The sequence below is a fragment of the Triticum dicoccoides genome, chromosome 2B (assembly GCF_002162155.2).
Source record: "Triticum dicoccoides isolate Atlit2015 ecotype Zavitan chromosome 2B, WEW_v2.0, whole genome shotgun sequence".
In the NCBI taxonomy this organism is placed as follows: domain Eukaryota; kingdom Viridiplantae; phylum Streptophyta; class Magnoliopsida; order Poales; family Poaceae; genus Triticum; species Triticum dicoccoides.
Window position 1 is genome coordinate 10,326,349 of NC_041383.1, and position 21,622 is coordinate 10,347,970.

Genomic DNA, 21,622 nt, shown 5'->3' on the forward strand with positions numbered 1-21,622 from the left:
GAGTCCGTCGTTCGGGTAAATTGTGCATGTAAGTTTCTTTTGGTTGGAAGGTCATGAACTCTCGGCTATCCCGACTGACTCTTCTCGCTATCACCCGTCCGATCACTGCCAAATTTGTTGGTGTTGCTAGCAGCAGCCCCCTGCGATCCCTCCTTTGCAGAATTACCTCTTCTCGGTGACACTCTAAGCCAGCCTCCCCACTGCTCTATTGAGTCCACCGGTGGCTCACACACACCTATGCATGTACTAAACGTCCATATTCGAAGCAGAAGTGAGGAATCTTCTCATAATGAAAATAATACCACGTCCTATCTTTATCCTCCAGTGAGGATTTTAAGTAGAAACCTCTGATCAAAGGTTCAAATGCGGATATCTTAGCTCTAACCCTTAAGTGTTGTCCTCCGGCCATTCCCTCATTATCAGCATCCACTTTGATCACCTCCCCTATCAAGTTGCCGAAGGCCTCCCCGAATGCCTTAGTTCTCTTTCCTGGTGGCAAATCACAAACTTGGACCCAAACATCAATCTTATCGAAAACCATCTCTGAGGGTCGGGTACTACCTTCATAAGCTTTTAGGATCAAAACATTGAAATCATACTGCCACAGGCCATTATTCCCGGCATGCTTCCAGTCACCTTCACTGCCGAATTGCACCTAAAAATGTTTCCACCCAGAACTCTAAATTTAGCCTCCTTGTGCAGGCCCCACGCACGCAGCATTGGCCGTTCCAGCACAGTCTTGTTCATGGGCCTGGTCGTGCAAGCTTTTCCCACTGCCACCCATCGCGAGAACTTTGGCCTTACATCTTCTGGATCATCAAAAGTTATGCCATTTGCCTCCTTGTCCATGAGCACCATACTACCCAATCTAGCAGACAGGCTTGTAGCATGGTCCGGCATCTTGCTCTGCACCGGAGACTTGGAAGAACCCCGTCCAGCAGATCCATCCAGCTTCCGTGCCGTCGGTGTAGCCGCCGTCGTCGCTGCTGGGTCTGGTTTGTTCTTTGGAGTTGCTGCAGCCTTCTTGCCCGTCCTTCCACCATCAGCATCGCTCCTGACGAAGATGCACTACACCGATACGGAACCAGGGATGCGCCGTCGCCGCCCTAGTCACCGCCGGAGCCAAACCCCCCTGTTCGGCAAAACGCTAACCCTAGCACCAGAAGCCAATCGCCTCGCGATCGCCTCCCCAATCGCCAGAGCGTTTTCTGATACGTCCATTTTGCATCATGCTTTTATATCAATATTTATTGCATTATGGACTGTTATTTCACATTATGGTACAATACTTATGCCTTTTCTCTCTTATTTTACAAGATTTGCATGAAGGGGGAGAATGCCGGCAGCTGAAATTCTGGACCGGAAAGGAGCAAATCTGAGAGACCTATTCTGCACAACTCCAAAAGTCATGAAAATTTACGGAGAATTATTTTGGAATATATGAAAAAATATTGGGCAAAGAAAATACCAAAGAGGCCCACCAGGAGGCCACAAGCCTAGGGGCGCGCCCTGTGGCTTGTGGGCCCCCTGTCAGGCCTCCGGTGCCCATCTTCTGCTATAAGGAGGGTTTTGACCTGGAAAAAATCATAAGGAAGCTTTCGGAACAAAGCGTCGCCGTCTCGAGGCGAAACCTGGGTAGAAGCAATCTAGGGCTCCGGCGGAGCTGTTCTGCATGGGAAACTTCTCTCCTAGAGGTGGAAATCGAAGCCATCATCATCAGCAACGATCCTCTCATCGAGAGGGGATCAATATCCATCAGCATCTTCACCAGCACCATCTCCTCTCAAACCCTAGTTCATCTTTTGTATCCAATCTTTGTCTCAAAACCTCATATTGATACTTGTGGGTTGCTAGTAGTGTTGATTACTCCCTGTAGTTGATGATAGTTGGTTTTTTCAGTGGAAGATCATATGTTCAGATCACTTATGCTATTTACTAATCCTCTGATTATGAACATGAATATGTTTTGTGAGTATTTACGTTTGTTCCTGAGGACATGGGATAAGTCTTGTTATAAGTAATCATGTGAATTTGGTATTCGTTCAATATTTTGATGAGATGTATGTTGTCTTTCCTCTAGTGGTGTTATGTGAACGTCAACTACATGACACTTCACCATTGTTTGGGCCTAGGGGGGAGGCATTGGGAAGTAATAAGTAGATGATGGGTTGCTAGAGTGACAGAAACTTAAACCCTAGTTTATGCGTTGCTTCGTAAGGGGCTGATTTGGATCCACATGTTTCATGCTATGGTTAGATTTATCTTAATTCTTCTTTCATAGTTGCGGATGCTTGTGAGAGGGGTTAATCATAAGTGGGAGGCTTGTCCAAGTAAAGAAAGCACTCAAGCACCGGTCCACCCACATATCAAATTATCAAAGTAACAAACATGAATCATATGAGCATGATGAAAACTAACTTGACAATAATTCTCATGTGTCCTCGGAGTGCTTTGCTTTATATAAGAGTTTGTCCAGGCTTGTCCTTTGCTACAAAAAGGATTGGGCCACCTTGCTGCACCTTAGTTACACTTGTTACTTGTTATCCGTTACGAATTATCTTATCACACAACTATCTGTTACCGATAATTTCATTGCTTGCAGAGAATACCTTGCTGAAAACCGCTTGTCATTTCCTTCTGCCCCTCATTGGGTTTTGACACTCTTACTTATCGAAAGGACTACGATAGATCCTCTATACTTGTGGATCATCATTTTCCTACGTGGTGGACCCAGGCATTGGTTTGGACTATCCGGGTACACTTGATTATGCAATTTATGTTGTTGTTTTGCCAATTTATATTGCACATGGATTATACAGGAAAAAAATGAGGTTGTGCCTACTCTCTATTTTGTACCTAGGTCCGCCGCTGCCCCGTGCTCTCACACGTATAAGAAAGAAAATAAAAATAGCTAGATGTGTATGGCCTTTTGTATTAACTAGGACAATGCTAGGAGTTGCAACGAGATATAAATATTCTAGTACGTTAGCTTGTGATTTATCTATCCATATTAATGTGATTGACCAAATAAATGTTTATTAAATCATACCCGTGATTTATATTGTAGTTTCATGGGAAATTTGGTAAATAAATTAAGGTTGAATTGGTGCAAAGGTAAGTAAGTAAATTAATGTGATTGAGCAAAGTACTGGGATGGTCCGGTCAAATATAGCATGGTTAAAAAATCAGTTGGATAAAAAAGCCGGCGAAGTAACATGGTGGGAGAGAGTAACTGGTTGATGAAGAGTTCTACCTGACAGAAAAAAGAACGCTTCTTATTTTTGAAGTACTAGAGATAGAGATGGTATTGACTGGTTGGCGTGTCTAATATCAATGTTTTTCTTGCGGGGAGCATCTCTGGTGTCGAAAATGAAAGGTATCACTATTTCAAGGAAAATGTCCAAATAAACATAGTGCATGGTTGTTATTATAAAAAATGCAACATAGATATAATTGTCACAAATTACAGAAGTAGCCATCAAACAAAGCTATGGATGTAAATGAGATAGCTATCTCCGGCCAATCAAAAAGAACCTACAAGTTTTTCCGTTCAAACAATGACTAACAAGACATAATATCTTATCACAATACACAATGGATATGTATATATACTCCGTCTGTTCACTATTATAAGATGTTCTAACCTTTTCTGATTTGGGTGTATATAGACGCATTTTAGTGTGTTTGTTCACTTATTTGAGTCTACAAGTAGTCCATACTAAAACTATCCAAAACATCTTATATTTGTGACTAAGAAAATATTTCTTTATGTTACCATTATATATTATTACTACATCCTGATTTGTATGTCTCGCATGGATTTAAATCAGAAAATTTGATCGTTAATGTAGTCAATAAAATATTTGTTATATGTCATTTATACAGCAAAACTTCTTTTATTGTGAATCTAATTATGTACTAGTTTTTTGTGACATATAAATAATATTGTATAGAACAAATTAATGATCAAAAAAATTCATTGAAATATGTGTGAACCCTATAAACCACGATAGAGGGACTAGTATATGTGTAAGCATGCATACATGGTGATCAATAAAGATCGACAAATTAATTGTGTTTGAGTATCAGTTTGGGCATCACCTGGCCTGTGGTCTGATGGCCAGGGAAGTGTTCAGTTAAACTCTATCTGGAAACAAGTGTGGCAGCTCCGAGTCACGGGAAAAGTGAAGCACTTCGGCTGGAAGGTGTTGAGAGGATTTCCCCCAAGTTATGGAGTTCTCGCAGGAAGACACATACCTCTAATACCCCAACGTCCGATATGTAAGAGAGGGATGGAAGACACCCAACACTGTATTTTTACTTGCCTGAGTGCAATGGAGGTTTGGACGCAGCTTAGTTTAAATGAAGTGATTCAGAAGGTTGTCGCTGAAGATGGACCAGGTTCTGTTACCATGCACGTTCTCATGAGACAAAATGTCCAGGATGGAGACTTTCCATAGGCGGAACTGATCATTATGACCACTTGGTGCATCTGGTGGAAACGTCGCCAGTGCGTCAAGGGAGAGCCCATTCAGCCCTAGAGCGAACTACTACATCGATCAAGCTAATCTCTACTAATTTTGTCAGATCTTGTACTCCAAACCCGTTAGAAATAAGAATCATGTAGGGAAGATGTCGGCGATAGGAGTGGTGAAAATCAACATAGATGTGTCATTTTATGATGATACTCTAACGGGAGCCACTGGTGCTATTGCGTGAGCTTCAACATGGTACCTGCCTGATATCAGTGATTTGGATTCGGCAGATATTATTGCTAATTGGAATGGACTGCTGTTGGCAACAAATGTTGGGTGTAGTGGTGTTTATTGAGTCTGATATCACCTTTGTGGTTCAAGCGGTTGTTCAAGATGAAGCATACCAGGGGCCTGAGCTTCCAATTAGCACGCAATGCAAACACTTGGCATCTGAATTTGCTAAGACTTTTGGGCATTGCTTTATAGAAGCTAATGAAGGAGCTAATAGCCATGCAAAAATTGTTCTACTACAAGATGGTTAGGCTTTTGGGATTCGACTCTCCCTTATTATATTTCTACAATTCTTGTAAATGGCTTAGCCATTATATGAGGAATACAGTCTGGTAATTATGGGGGGAAAAGATCGATATAGATCAATTAATTTGTAGTTTGACATGACACATTGTAGATTTTCACTGGAATATGTGCAAACCCTACAAACTATAGAGGGACTAGTATATATGTAAGCATGCATACATGGTGATCAACAAAGATCGACAGATCAATTCAATTATAGATTTTTGACATGACACATTGTCAGCACATGCATTGTGATCCATATCGAGCAACATGATACATACTGACTTAATTAGCAATAGGTATGAGACATGCAACATTGTCAACCATGAGATTCATAATAACCTAGCATGCGCCACATCGTACCAAGTAATGTTGAGACTGGTATATATAATGAAGTAATCCGCGTCAACGACGTAACCGTGGAAAAAGTCATGTATATGGCTCATTGAAAGATCTAACTATCATCTGATTTCTGACATAAGTGTCTGCTCGTCAGAGCAATGACTAGTGTAGGCATCATGATATGCCAAGGGCAGCCTATTGTTCATCGCGTAGTTAAGGTTAGGCAACGGCTCATCACGTTCGAGGAACTCCATTGCCTTCTGAAAAGTAGGCCTTTTGGCACCGTCAAGAAGAGAACACCAGAGTCCTAGGACAGCCACACACTGCATCTGCGTCTGCCACGTAGCAAAGTCATCCCCATGCAACTTTTCATCTACAGCCTCGATGACCTTGCCTCCTTGATATAGCTCCCATACTTCCAACCTGGACTTCCCGGTGCATATAATGTCTAGCAGGACTATTCCAAAGCTGTAGACGTCAGATCTAGGGTGCAACTCGACTTTCCCATCATTCATGCATTCTGGATCCATGTACCTTAGGGTCCCTATAGCAGTTGTCATTATCGCCGCGTTGTTCTTATTGCCGATCCTCGACAGCCCAAAGTCAGCAAGCTTGGCCTTGAAGTCGTTGTCCAGGAGTACATTGCCGGGTTTGATATCTCTATGCAGAATTGGACGGTGGCAATCACGGTGGAGGTAAACGAGAGCAGAGCCAATATATTTCACGATTTGGTACCTGACAGCCAGACAGACAAATGAACGAATATAATCCGTGCAACGTTAATAATATACTACCTCCATATTAAAATACAAGACGTTTTGGTAGGCTATAAAATGGCCTACCAAAACGTCTTATATTTGGTACGGAGGTAGTACTACCTTCAAAAACGAAATAATATAAGGACCGAATAATGCATCATATATAGTACCTTTTTGGCCAAGACAATACTTGGTCACATTTGAATAGGTGGTAGTCCAGGTCACGGTTGGGCACCAGTTCATAGACAAGGAAGAGCTCGTCATCCTTTTTCTTCCTGCCGCACCAGCACATAAAATCGAGTAGGTTTTGGTTGTTTTCCCTACGGCACCAACCTTTCACTTTGACGAGATTCTTGTGCTTTGCTTGGCTAATGGCGTTTATCTCGGCAAAGAAGTCCAGATTTCCGCGTCTCACCTCTTTCAAGATCTTCTTTACAGCCACCTCAGTGTCGTCTGCAGATACCTTGGAGGGTAGACTATCCAATTCTCTTGAGGGCACGCCTGATGACGATCCCTTGGCAAGCTTACCCCTGTAAACTACTCCAAAAGCACCTTGCCCAATAATCTTCTGCTCAGAGAAGTTGTCCGTTGCCGCAGCCAGAACACAGTACTCAAACCGTCTGGCTCCACCAGTTCGTGCCAAGAAGTCATGACTTGTGCTCCTTGTCCACTTCAAACAGGAGATGATACACCACCCCACAAACATCAACGCCACGGCTCCTCCAACCGATCCTCCAACAATCGCTGGCTTCATGTTATGAACTGCGCATGCATGCACCGAAATATAAGGCGTACGTAGGTTCAAGGAATCGAGGAGGAGGAGGAGGATGAGCTGAGCGCTGCCGGTGCTTGCAGCAGGCCAGCCCATGACCACGCAGTGGTAGGTGTACGTACGTAGTAGTAACTGGCTAACAAGACGAACAGGAAAGAAGGGCTAGCGAGCAACGGTGGTGAGAGGGATTGAGCGGTGGGTGGCCTATTTATGGGCCACGACACGACGCAACTGACGCGATCATAACCGCATGCACGGTGCAGGTCGTCGGCCGGTCAACGGCCATATGACACGGCATGTCTTTCGTCCACACAAGGGCATACGTGCTGGAACATGCGACCGAACAATGAAACATACACTCCTCCTAAACAAGCCTTGAAAACCGAATTGACGCATGTGCGCCAAGTACGTACGTGCACCAGAACCACCATCACGGAGAGAGCACGGCAGGGTTAAAAATTTCAACGAAATTTCACATATTTCGGTGTGGTCCGAAAAAATTAATCACAAAATTTTGAGCCAGTTTTAAACAAATTTCAGAATAAATATAAACTAGACTAAAATCCAATAAAATTGGAAATCTCAAAATCCGAAAAAATAAAAAATATGTGTTTTTTTTAAAATCGCATATTTCTGTGGGGCCTGAAATTGTTTTGTTTTTTTAGGAAATTTAGGTCACCGGTAGTCATGTCAAGGAGTTATGCCATTAGTAACTCCGTCGCATTAGGATGTCATTTGTTTGAACATGAAGGTGCTTCTCATTTCTATCCAAGTCTTCCTCATCGCCACACAACTTGCCGTAGGTACGCCGTACTTGTTTGTGGAAATTTCGTATTAGACTCAGTCACTGGGTTACTGGTTAGGAGAAAATGAGAGCCTGAGCAATACGCTACGTACATTCAGGTGACCAGCTAGCACAGCCATCATGTAAGAAGGGGAATACTTTGAAAGGTTCGTCCCATCTCTTCTTTCGGCGAATTTGCGTCCGACGCAATAACCTCATCCACCGGCCCCGTCGACCACGGTCATCCGACACCGCAGTTAGTCTGCATCAGGAGAAACTCCGACGACCACTCACAGTCCATTTTCGCCGAATGCATGCAGCGGTTGTTGGTGAGCCAGCGAGTTAGGCCTCCTTTGGTTCATAGAAATTTTGTAGGAATTGTAAAGAATAGAAACTTTGAAGAAAAGATTTCTTTGAAGCCCTTCCGTTTGTAGGAAACAGTGGCAGACCCACCATTGGGGCGAGCTGGGGCAGCCGCCCCAGGTCGCCGGTGGAGAAAAATCGAACCCCTGTTACATATCCTTCCTCCTCATTTCCTCTGGCGAGCGATTCATGGTGGCGGCCACGTTGGCGTTGGTCTATGTTTACGCATGATACTGGGGTACGTGACCAGTTTGAGGTAGAAAGAGATTTGGGATGGACTGCAGAACTGGGCTAGGTTACTACAGGCCCAAATGCCCGATCGACAGGTCTCCTTGTCAAACAAAAAATATCCCCAACCGATCCATTATTCTGTAGGTTTCATTTGAAATTATGGGATCATATTGTGGCATCAAGTAAGCATTTTAAGCGACGGCAATCCATTTTAGTAGTTTACTAGTGTTTAAGACATGTTCTATACAAGGTGCTTGCAGATATCCCCTACCCTTGCGGCTAGGGTTTACTTCCTCCTAGGCGATCGTGGTCGCCTCTGAGTTCGCCGTCGCCTCCATCCGGCTTGGCTGGGTCTTGCCCTCCCCGGCCGGTCCTCCTCTCCACGACTGGATGGCGTCCCCATCGGATGCTCACTCCGCCACTAGCGGCGGCGGCGCGGCGGCTGCTAAACAAGACCTTCGCGATATCTTCAATCAACTGGATCTCAATGACGATGACTTTGATGATGTCGAGATTGATGAGGAAGATCCAGAGATCGATGAAAGCGTCAGGTGGCTTGCCCTAGCGAGGGTACACACTGAAAAAAAAAATCAGTCAATCAGCGTTCTATAAGGATATGCGTGCGGCTTGGAATCCAGCGCAAAGGGTACGGTTCCGACCGGTTGGACCGAATTTGTTCGTCGTCCAAGCATCTTACTTGGGGGACTGGGAACGTATGATGAGGCAAGGGCCCTGGTTGTTCCGTAACTGGGCTGTTCTGATGTGTCCATATGATGGGTTCAGTAAAACAGAGGAAATCGACATTGGCGATCTGGCTACAGATCCACAAGTTGCCAGATGGATTCTGCAAGCAATCGATAGTGGAGAAACTTCTAAAAGATTCTGGAGAAATTCTGGACATGCGGCTTGATGGAAACACCTGGGGTGATTATGTGCGGGTGAGAGTTAAGCATGATGTTCGACGCCCCCTCACAAAATATGTGAGCATAGTCCGTGCAAGCAAACGCCAGGTTTATCTTGTCAGGTATGAGAAGCTAGCAAGATTTTGCAAAGTGTGTGGTCTCATCGGACATGTGTTCAAGGAGTATGGTCTGGGTATACATGATGAAACAAAGATGAAGTTTGGGGATTGGCTGTATGCCGATGGCCCAAATCAAGCCAGGAACGATACTAAAATACCCACGACATATAATACAGCTCGCCCTAGTGCGAGACATGAAGAGCCACATGGCTCACATGTGGAGAAGAGTACACCACAGGAGAAACTGGATCCATCGTTTGAGGATACTGATTCTAGTCCTGTGAAGAAAACGTCTACAAGAATGGAGCTTGACAAAGATCCGAGGAAGAGACTTAATATGGATGCCGCTGATGGAAACTCAGGCCTCCCACCTCAACACCCGGGTGTGTTGGCAATCACGGATGGGAGTGGTGCGGATCAGCAGGAGGGTACCTCCCCATCAAGCAGCACTAACAGCGAGGAGATTTTGGCGGCCTCCAGCGAGGAGGACCGTCGGACGCAATTAATATCCTCGCTTGGAACTGCCGGGGGGCGGGGAACCGCCGGACAGTTCATGAGGTGTTGGCCCTCGTCAACGCTAATGTCCCCAAGCTAGTCTTCTTAAGTGAGACTAGGCAAGATGCTAAAAAGATTGAGAAGCTCAAATGGAGATTAGGTTTAAAAGGCTTTCATGGTGTCAGCAGCCATGGAAGAAGTGGTGGATTGGCTCTCTTTTGGGATGAGTCTTTGAACGTGACAGTGCTTGATGCGTGTTGCCGGTACATCGATGTTCAGATTGATGATATTGGTGGAGGGAATGCGTGGAGAGGAACCTTCGTATATGGAGAGCCTAAAGTGGAAAACAGGCAAGCTATGTGGGATCATCTTTCTAGGCTCAGAGAAATCTCGCAGGAACCATGGTTTGTGTGTGGTGACTACAATGAGGCCTTGTGGCAGCATGAACATCTATCTAGGAACCTGCGATCGGAAACGCAAATGTCAACTTTTAGAGAGTGTCTGCTGCTCTGCGAGCTCGCAGATTTGGGCTTTGCGGGAATTCCCTACACATATAATAATGGGCAAGATGGCGAACACAATGTGCAGGTTAGACTCGACCGCGCTTGCGCGGACGAAGCTTGGCGGGGTCTGTTTCCGGCGTCTAGGGTGGTACACCTTGTATCATCTTGCTCGGATCATTCCCCCATCCTGATTCAGATTGGAGATGTCCAAGTACTCCGGCGGCAAGGACGGGCGCCACGCTATGAAATCATGTGGGAGCGCCACCCGGGTCTACCGGAGGTGGTAGCTAAAGCTTGGGCTAAGAACAAGCCCAACGGTGGTCTAGATTCTGTGGCTGCGTCCCTGAGACAATTAATGACAAGTATGAAGGAATGGAGCGAAGCGAATTTTGGTAATGTCTTAAAGGAAATTGAGAACTTACGGAACCAGCTAGCTGAGTTACAGTTGGCTGGGGCAGACCGCTCCCAGATTCGATGTAAGATGAACCAACTTGACGAGCTCCTATACAGAGAGGAGATGTTGTGGCTTCAGCGGTCTCGTATCACGTGGCTAAAGGAAGGCGAACGAAATACAAAATACCTGCACCGTAGGGCAATATGGAGGGCAAGGAGAAATCACATTCAGCGCCTAAGAAAGAGGGATGGCTCTTGGTGCAATGTACCATCTGAGATGGAGAGGATGGCCAACTCATATTTCAAGGAAGTATACACAAAGGATCCTACCCTTGATCCAGCTGTGGTCCTGGAATGTATACAACCGAGAGTTTCGACAGAGATGAATGCTTCTGTCGGGATGCCTTTTTCTGAGAAAGAAATCTCTGATGCACTTTTCCAAATTGGGCCACTAAAGGCGCCGGGTGTTGATGGCTTCCCGGCGCGCTTCTATCAACGGAATTGGGGGGTGCTAAAAACTGATATTACAAAGGCTATCCAGGAATTCTTTGCTACCGGGATCATGCCGGAAGGTGTCAATGAGACGGCGACTGTGTTGATTCCAAAAATCCCACATCCACGGGAACTAAAGAATTTCCATCCAATTAGTCTTTGCAATGTGGTATATAAAATTGTGTCTAAATGCATGGTGAATAGGTTACGACCTTTTCTAGCAGAGCTTATTTCTGAAAATCAAAGTGCCTTCATTCCTGGAAGGCTTATTACGGATAACTCGATCATTGCTTTTGAATGTATTCATCATATACAGTCTTTGAAGGAGAATTCACCGGCATTCTGTGCTTATAAGCTTGATTTGTCCAAGGCCCATGACCGTGTCGATTGGGTTTTCCTAGAGAAGGCGCTATGCAAGTGGGGCTTCTCTCAATTTTGGATTTCTCGAGTCATGGCATGTGTCTCCTCGGTTAAGTACTCAGTTACATTCAATGGCGAGTTATTGGAAACGTTTACCCCTTCCAGGGGGCTTCGGCAAGGTGATCCTTTATCCCCCTTTCTGTTCCTCTTTGCTGCTGATGCTCTATCGGCCTTGATTAATAGATCCATGGCGGAGGATGGTTTGAAAGGGGTGAAAATTTGTAGAGCTGCACCGGAAATCTCCCATCTGCTATTTGCGGATGATTCACTTTTGTTTTTTCAAGCTTCAGAACAACAGGCAAATCTGGTGAAGGTTTTGTTGAACACTTACGCGGCAGCCACAGGCCAATTAATAAATCCCTCAAAGTGCTCCATCCTTTTCTCAGATCATTGCCTGCCAACAATTGCTTCGGAAGTAAAGCGTGTGTTGGAGATCACACAGGAGGTCTTTGAGCCTAAATATTTGGGACTTCCTGTGCCGGAAGGGAGAATGCATAAGGGGAAATTTGAAACCGTTCAAGAAAGGTTACGAAAAAGATTAGTTGACTGGAGCGAACAATATATGTCATCAGGTAACAAGGAGATTTTAATTAAGTCTGTTGCGCAAGCTATTCCAGCATATGTGATGAGTGTCTTCAAGCTTCCCGCTTCAGTGTGTGATGAGTTAACACGCTTGATGCGTCAATATTGGTGGGGTGTTGAGAAGGGGAAGCATAAAATGGCCTGGCTCAGTTGGGACAAGATGAGATTACCGAAACTTATGTGTGGTATGGGTTTTCGCGATATGAGGGCCTTCAATCAAGCGTTGCTGGCCAAACAAGCTTGGCGTCTTGTCGACACACCAGAGAGTTTGTGTGCGAGGCTACTAAAGGCGAAATATTTTCCTTCCGGGAACTTGCTGGACTCGGTGTTCTCCAATAACGGTTCAGCCGTTTGGAAAGGAATATTGCACGGTCTTGATCTACTTAAAAAGGAGTTATCCAGCGAGTGGGGAATGGGGCGCTCATACGTACCTGGAGGGATCCTTGGATTCCACGGGCGTCCTCCTTCCGCCCTATTACGCCAAAGCGCAATTCTCGCCTGAATTGGGTCTCTGACCTTTTGGATGAGAACGGTGCGTGGCGAGTGGACCAGTTACGAGAGAACTTCTGGCCGATGGATATTGATTACATTATGAAAATAAGGACGTCTCCAAGGCAGCGGTGTGATTTTGTGTCGTGGTTCCCAGAGAAGAGTGGCCAATTTACGGTCAAGAGCGCTTATAAGCTAGCCACATACGATCATAACACAGCTGTTGCAGGAGGAGCATCATATTCGGCGCCAAATGGGGTGAGGTCAATATGGAATAGTGTGTGGAAATCATCGGTGCCACAGAAAATGAAAATTCTGGCTTGGAAGGTAGTGTCCGATGCCTTGCCGACGGCACAATGCAAAAAGTACAGACACCTATCCAAGCGCTCTTTGTGCCCTTTATGCGGGGTGGAGGAGGAGGATGAGTTCCACGCGCTGGTCACTTGTGATAATGCACGCCTCACTTGGTTAAGGATGAGAGCTAGGTGGCCTCTTCCACCAGATGAGTTCCTAGTTAATAATGGCAAGGAGTGGCTGTTGCTTTTGCTTGCCAATTGTTCAGAGGAGGTCCGAGATATGGTGATTATGTTGATCTGGCGTATTTGGCAGATGAGGACAGATTATACACACGGCAAGGAAATTCCGCCAGTAGATGTTACGGTGGACTTCCTGGACAGCTATTACAAGTCCATCAAGCTTGCAGGGCGTTTTAGTACAGAGGAGATAATCAAAGGCAAAATGCCAGTTTCAGCTATTGAGTCACGTATTGCATGTACAGCGAGACCCCCTGTTGATCCGTGGCCAGCGCCTCGGCCGGGCAATGTCGCTCTTTCAGTTGATGGGTCCTTTAGTGACTCAGACGGATCAGCTGCTGCTGCTTTGATACTCCGGGATGATACGGGTAAAATCTTGTTTGCCGCGTACCGGTATATTTTTCATTGCAATGATTCACTAGAAGCGGAGATTCATGCTCTCATGCAAGAGATGGCGTTAGCTATTCAACATACAACGCTACCGGTGGTAGTTCAATCGGACTCGTCTGAAGCTTTGTCAGTCCTATCTAGCAAGAGTCTAATGAAGTCAGCTTATGGTCAAATAATTCTTGAGATAAAGGAGTTAATGAGTAATAGAGAGTTTGTATCACAGAAAATTTACCGTAGTCAGAATAATGTTGCAGATCGGTTGGCCAATTATAGCCGCTCCGAGAGGGCCACGGCTGTGTGGTTACATTCGGTTCCACCTTGTATCGAGGACTTATGGTCTCTTGATTGTAACACTGTGAACTTGCAATAAAAACTCCCTTTACCTCGCAAAAAAAAAGACATGTTCTATACTTTTGTTGTTGAATATTATGAGTTTTGGTTGAATAGAGTTCCATTTGTACCTAATTTTTTTTAGACCATAAAAAGTTCGCCCCGGCTAACTTCAATTCCTGGGTCAGCCACTGGTATGAAATGATCCTATTCCTATGTAGGATAGGATTCAATCCTTCACATTTCAAAGAAGGAAAATATTAGCCTGGACTCAATAAAAATACTCATATCCTATGCATCAAATGACATGTCTTTCTCTATAGGAATTGAGATGCATGACATCTCACTTATTATGATTTTTCTATTCCTATACTATTCCTATCCTATGAATCAAACGAGGCCTTAGTTATCGACGATAAAAACAGTCCAGATCCTACGTCGACCATATCCTGTGCTGCGGGTGAGGACCAGGTTGGTGACGACACCGGCGTGCTGTTTCAGTAGTGGCTACGCGGCAACAATGGTGCAGAACCCATGTTCTGCGACCTGCTTCACCGCGACGAGAGTAAATTGCAGGAAATCAACAGTTTGGAGGCTAGACTTGCATTAAACATTACGTTACATTTCTTTTGTAGTAAACACCACATTTTGTGTAATCGTTTTGTAAAAGTCACTGATCGGCGGATCTACCTCTGTTAAGTGAGATTACGATAGACGTGACTCGCCAATCAGGCTGACATGACACAAAATTCTAACACCATTACATTGAATCGTTTTGCTGCACATGGCCCCATTTGTCAGTGTAACACTCCTCTATTTAGTATTTTAGCGAGCAGCTGACGTGCAACACACAGGCTGGCTGAAGAAATGCCCGGCGGCCACTGTCGCGCGCCTTAGCCTAGCACTGGAGGTCGAGGATGATGTCATGGCCGAGGGTCCAGCGAGGTGCGATGTCGTGGTTGTTCCAGTTCAGAGTCGAGGCCGAACGCGGCTAGGGCACGTCGGGTGTCGCCACTGTTCGCCGGATCTCCGGCCTCCCGCACTGGGTTGTGCATGCACGCCCTCGACATCGCCGGGTCAGGGATTCTCTGCCTCGATGGAGGTCGGGTGGGTGTCGGCCTCTGCCTCGGCCTAGGGCGAGACGAGCGGCGGTCTCTACTATCAGTGTCAAAACCGGCGGATCTCGGGTAGGGGGTCCCGATCTGTGCGTCTTAGGCTGATGGTAACAACAAGCAAGGGACACAATGTTTACCCAGGTTCGGGCCCTCTCGATGGAGGTAAAACCCTACTTCCTGCTTGATTAATATTGAAGATATGAGTAGTACAGGAGTAGATCTACCACGAGATCGTAGAGGCTAAACCCTAGGAGCTAGCGTATGATGGTATGATTGTAATTGTGATCGGCCTTCTAAGGACCATCCTCTCCGGTTTATATAGACACAGGAGAGAGCTAGGGTTTACACGGAGTCGGTTACAAGGAAGAAAATACAATATCCGGATCGCCAAACTTGTCCTCCACGCAAAGGAGAGTCCCATCCGGACACGGGCCGGAGTCTTGAGTCTTGTATCTTCACATTTCAATAGTCCGGACGATGTATATAGTCCGGTTGTCTAGATACCCCCTAATCCAGGACTCCCTCAGTATCCCCTGAACCAGGCTTCAATGACGATGAGTCCGGCGCGCAGTCTTGTCTTCGGAATTGCAAGGCGGGCTCCATCTTAAAATACCTCAATGTATTTGTTACGAGGAATAGTGTCCGTTCTGCGAGACGACCTTCACACACCATTGTAGGGAACATAACGTAAATCCGTTCTGCTGACAGTCTTTGTACGTCGTGCCCCTGCATCGTGGACTGGTCCAACACAAACCGGCATTTCTTGCTCCACCTCGACTCGCGTTGCGAGGCGTTTTTATTAGCACGTCCTGCCAAAGCAGAGATCGTGTTCCTCTTATTACGGGATCTTTCATCAATATGGGCGTGTGTGGCACCACGATGACTATTGGTATGACTCCGTGTATTTTGGAGAAGTCCCAAGCAGTAACGCTGAGGACTCTTGATATTCTTCCCCTTTATAAAGGGGTCGAGGCCTACGCCTCTTTTCCACCTTCCTTGCTCCTTCTCGCACCTCGAGCTCTAACACCCAAGACCTAAGCTCCAACACCCCAGATCCTCCAGTATGTCCGGATCCGATGCAAAAGGCCGGTGGGTGGCCTCCTCGATCCAAGAGGAGGACATTACTAAGCTTAGGGAGGTCGGATACCTGACCGCCGATATCCAGCACAGGCTTCCTGCGCCAGGGCAAGTTATCCCCACGCCGGAGCCCAATGAGAGCGTTGTGTTCGTCCCTCACTTCCTCCGAGGCCTGGGCCTTACCCTCGACCCCTTTGTGAGGGGGCTCATGTTCTACTACGGGTTGGATTTTCATGATCTGGCTCCAGACGCCATCCTCCATATCTCGTCGTTCATTATTGTGTGCGAGGCTTTTCTCCACATCACCCCACACTTCGGCTTGTGGCTCAAGACCTTCAATGTGAAGCCGAAGATGATCGAGGGGCGACACGCGGAGTGCAGAGGTGCCATAATAGGCAGGAACGCCGATGCCCCATGGCCAGAGGGTTCTTTCCCGGAAGTATCCGATGTATGGCAACGGAGGTGGTTTTATGTTACGGCTCTTTGAGGCACAAAGTGGGTAGCCGCCCCGAGTTCCGCTCGGGCCCTCCGTCACAGTTGGCGTCTTGGACCGACGTAGGACGGAATTGGCGGCCCGCTGGTGATATACCAGTACTGCAGAATCGCATCCGGGAGCTTCTTGAGAGCGACATAAATCTTGTCGGCGTAATTCAAGTGATGTTAATCCGACGGATGTTGCCGTGCAAACGTCGGCCTCTCCGGATGTGGGAGTTCAATTCGGAGGGTCCGCGGACTATTAAGCATTTCTTCGGCCTGAAGCTCGAAGGGATGTGCAAATTATTCTTCGGACCACAAGTAAAGTGTCCGGACACCACCGAGGATGCGGGCCTAAGCTGCAATCGCCTAGACGCCCAAGTAGGTACCTTAAAACCGGACACTTTGTTTATATTTATCATAACCATTATTCTGAAAAACCCTCCGTGGCCAGGAATGGCTCACCAAGGCGGAGAGAATCAGGTGTCCGGCGCCACTTCCTGAAGGCTCGCCTGGTCCAACCGTTGCCAAGATGCTTGGTCGGGTGCTCAGCAAAATCCCCTCAGGGAAAGGCAAAGGAAAGGGCGGTGAAGCCGAACTTCACACACTACGCATCCAAACCGGGGGAATCGTTACCTCCCCTGGGGAGGATAGTCGGGAAGAGGAGGTTAAAGCCTCCTCCCCGTGCGGGAGGAAGAGGGCCGCCTCCGAAGACTTGGAGGCGGAGATGCCCAAACAAGGGAAGAAGGTATCACCAGGGGGCTCTGTCGCGACGAGAACCCTCACCGCGTCATGCCCACCAACGGGCCAGCCCTCCACCGAGCTGTAAGTTGATCGTTAATTCGAAGGTAGGGTGTTTCTCCGAGATTCATAACTGGGACTTCGTCTTTTGCAGTCCGGCGAGCAGCTCCTCTCAACAGAGCTCGTCTTCGGGGGATCTTCATCCGGAGATGATGGAGAGTGAGACCCCGCCCACCTCTCCGCCGCATGAAGTGGGCGACACTGAGGTGTCATCACGGAGGAGTCCGAATCTGCCGAAGCCGAAAGCTAACACGTCAATCGCCTTGAGCCCGGAGCGTTTGGCTCCCACGGGGGGTGATGAGAAGGGTCCGACACAGTTCGATGTCCGGTCAGACGTACTGACAGGCCTTCTGGAGCGAGGTGCGCTCTCGGAGGAGCACCGCTCTTTAATGAGCACGGTGCTCATGAAGATTTGATCCGCTACAAGCGGTTTGAATGAGGCATTTATAAGTCTGCTCAAAGGCTTTGAGGTATGTAGTGAAAAATGCACTATGTTTTGGTTGTGAAGCACGCGCTAGGTGTGCTCCCTATGGATAGTAGCCTCTGAGACTCTGGTTGCCCGCCATAGGCGGCAAACGGGGGATCACATAGTAATGGTTGCGCCGTACATGTGCGCAGGTATCTGAGGATCCGGCAGCCGACCAGTCTGTTGAAGTTGCCAAACTAAGGAGGCAGATCGGATCTATTGATGCCGATATCACGCTGGTGAACAAACGGCTGGAAGAATTACAGGGTATGTGCTCTGCTTCCCTTATTATATTGTATAGGAAAATGCGAGAGGGGCAAAATGCTACGTCTTAAGCTAGCGTTGGTTTTCCCCGAAGAGGAGAGGGTGATGCAGCAAGTGTAGCGTAAGTATTTCCCTCAGTTTTGAGAACCAAGGTATCAATCCAGTAGGAGGCTCCTCAAAAGTCCCACGCACCTACACAAACAAACTAAGAACTCGCAACTAACGCAATAAAGGGGTTGTCAATCCCTTCACGGCCACTTACGAACGTGAGATCTAATAAAGATAGTAAGATAAGATAAATATATTTTTGGTATTTTATAATATAGATGCAAAAAGTAAAGATGCAAATAAAAGTAGATTGGAAGCAAATATGATAAAAGATAGACCCAGGGGCCATAGGTTTACTAGAGGCTTCTCTCAAGATAGCATAAGTATTACGGTGGGTGAACAAATTACTGTCGAGCAATTGATAGAAAAGCGCATAGTTATGAGATTATCTAGGCATGATCATGTATATAGGCATCACGTCCATAACAAGTAGACCGACTCCTGCCTGCATCTACTACTATTACTCCACACATCGACCGACTCCTGCCTGCATCTAGAGTATTAAGTTCATAAGAACAGAGTAACGCAGTAAGCAAGATGACACGATGTAGAGGGATAAACTCATGCAATATGATATAAACCCCATCTTGTTATCCTTGATGGCAACAATACAATACGTGTCTTGCAACCCTTTCTGTCACTGGGTAAGAACACCGCAAGATTGAACCCAAAGCTAAGCACTTCTCCCATGGCAAGAAAGATCAATCTAGTAGGCCAAACCAAACTGATAATTCGAAGAGACTTGCAAAGATAACTCAATCATACATAAAAGGATTCAGAGAAGATTCAAATATTATTCATAGATAAACTTGATCATAAACCCACAATTCATCGGATCTCGACAAACACACCGTAAAAAGAGATTACATCGAATAGATCTCCACAAGAGAGGGGGGGACATTGTATTGAGATCCAAAAAGAGAGAAGAAGCCATCTAGCTAATAACTATGGACCCGTAGGTCTGTGGTAAACTACTCACAACTCATCGGAGGGGCAAGGATGTTGATGTAGAAGCCCTCTGTGGTTGATTCCCCCTCTGGCAGAGTGCCGGCGAAGGCTCCAAGATGGGATCTCGCGGATACAGAACGTTACGGCGGTGGAAATTGTGTTTCGTGGTGCTCCTAGATGTTTTCGGGGTACGTAGGTATATATAGGAGGAAGAAGTACGTCGGTGGCCGCCCGAGTGGCCCATGAGACAGGGGCGCACCCTATGAGGGGGTGCGGCCCCTATCTCGTGGGGTCCTCGGGAGCTTCTTGACTTGCACTCCAAGCTCTCCGGGTCACATTCATTCCAAAAATCACGCTCCCGAAGGTTTCATTCCGTTTGGACTCCGTTTGATATTCCTTTTCTTCGAAATACTGAAATAGGCAAAAAAACAGCAATATGAGCTGGGCCTCCGGTTAGTAGGTTAGTCCCAAAAATGATATAAATGTGTAAAATAAAGCCCATAAACATCCAAAAGGGGTAATATAATAGCATGGAACAATCAAAAATTATAGATACATTGGAGACGTATCAAGCATCCCCAAGCTTAATTCCTGCTCGTCCTCGAGTAGGTAAATGATAAAAAGAGAATTTTTGATGTGGAATGCTACCTAGCATAGTTCATAATGTAATTTTCTTTATTGTGGCATGAATGTTCAGATTGAAATGAATACAAAATAAAAGTTCATAATGATAAAAGAAATAGTAATACTTCAAGCATACTAATCAAAGTAATCATGTCTTCTCAAAATAACATGGCTAAAGAAAGTTATCCCTACAAAATCATATAGTCTGGTTGTTGCTCTATCTTCATCACACAAAGTATTTAATCATGCACAACCCCGATGACAAGCCAAGCAATTGTTTCATACTTTAATAATCTCAAACTCTTTCAACTTTCACGCAATACATGAGCGTGAGCCATGGACATAGCACTATATGTGGAATAGAATGGTGGTTGTGGAGAAGACAAAAAGGAGAAGATAGTCTCACATCAACTAGGCGTATCAACAGGCTATGGAGATGCCCATTAATAAATATCAATGCGAGTGAGTAGGGATTGCCATGCAACGGATGCACTAGACCTATAAATATATGAAAGCTCAACAAAAGAAACTAAGTGGGTGTGCATCCAACTCACTTGCTCATGAAGACCTAGGGCACTTTTGAGGAAGCCCATCATTGGAATATACAAGCCAAGTTCTATAATGAAAAATTCCCACTAGTATATGAAAGTGACAACATATGCGACTCTCTATCATGAAGATCATGGTGCTATTTTGACGCACACGTGTGGAAAAAGAGATAGTAGCATTGTCCTTTCTCTCTTTTTCTCTCATTATATTTTTTTCTTTTTCTTTTTCTCTTTTCCTTTTTTTTCTTTGGCCTTCTTCTTTTTTTGGCCTTTCTCTTTTTTTTTGTAAAGTCCGAAGTCTCATCCCGACTTGTGGGGGAATCATAGCCTTCATCATCCTTTCCTCAGGAGGACAATGCTCTAATAAATGAAGATCATCCCACTTTTATGGATTTACAACTCAAAGCTAGAACAAGATATGACTCTATATGAATGCCTCCAGCAGTGTACCGGGATATGCAATGAATCAAGAGCGACATGTATGAAAATTATGAAGGTGGCCTTGCCACAAATACAATGTCAACTACATGATCATGCAAAGAGCAATATGACAAAAGTAATGTGTGTCATATGAACGGAACGGTGGAAAGTTGTATGGCAATATATCTCGGAATGGCTATGGAAATGCCATAATAGGTAGGTATGGTGGCAGTTTTGAGGAAGGAGTATGGTGGTTGTATGATACCGGCGAAAATTGTGCGGCACAAGAGAGGCTAGCAATGGTGTAAGGGTGAAAGAGTGCGTATAATCCATGGACTCAACATTAATCAAAAAAACTCATGTACTTATTGCAAAAATTTAGAAGTCATCAAAAACCAAAGCACTACGCGCATGCTCCTAGGGGGATAGATTGGTAGGAAAAGACCATCGCTCGTTCGCGACCGCCACTCATAAGGAAGACAATCAATAAATAAAATTGTGCTCCAACTTCATCACAAAGCGGTTCACCATACGTGCATGCTACGGGAATCACAAACTTCAACACAAGCATTCTTTAAATTCATAATCACCCAACTAGCATAACTTTAATATTACTACCTCCATATCTCAAAACAATTATCAAGCATCAAATTGATCATAGCATCCAATTCACTTTCTATGATAGTTTTTATTATACCCAACTTGGATGCTCATCGTTCTAGGACCAACTTTATGATCATAGCAAAAACCATGCTGTTCTAAAAGACTCTCAAAATAATATAAGTGAAGCATGAGAGGCTAGCAATTTCTTCAAAATTAAGATAC

The 21,622-nt window shown here is 45.6% G+C and overlaps 1 protein-coding gene across 1 annotated transcript in view; it reads right to left on the minus strand.

Annotated features, from left to right (window-relative positions):
* LOC119360180 (L-type lectin-domain containing receptor kinase IX.1-like) overlaps window positions 1-6,908 on the minus strand; it is a 24,104-nt gene extending 17,196 nt beyond the window's left edge. Inside the window, exons 1-4 of the mRNA XM_037625934.1 lie at window positions 6,325-6,908; window positions 5,532-6,131; window positions 600-1,054; window positions 346-489 (exon numbers count right to left, since the gene is read on the minus strand). Of these exons, the coding sequence (XP_037481831.1) occupies window positions 346-489; window positions 600-1,054; window positions 5,532-6,131; window positions 6,325-6,908 (1,783 nt within the window). The remainder of the gene's footprint in view (window positions 1-345; window positions 490-599; window positions 1,055-5,531; window positions 6,132-6,324) is intronic.
* Between the last annotated feature and the right edge of the window lie 14,714 nt (window positions 6,909-21,622).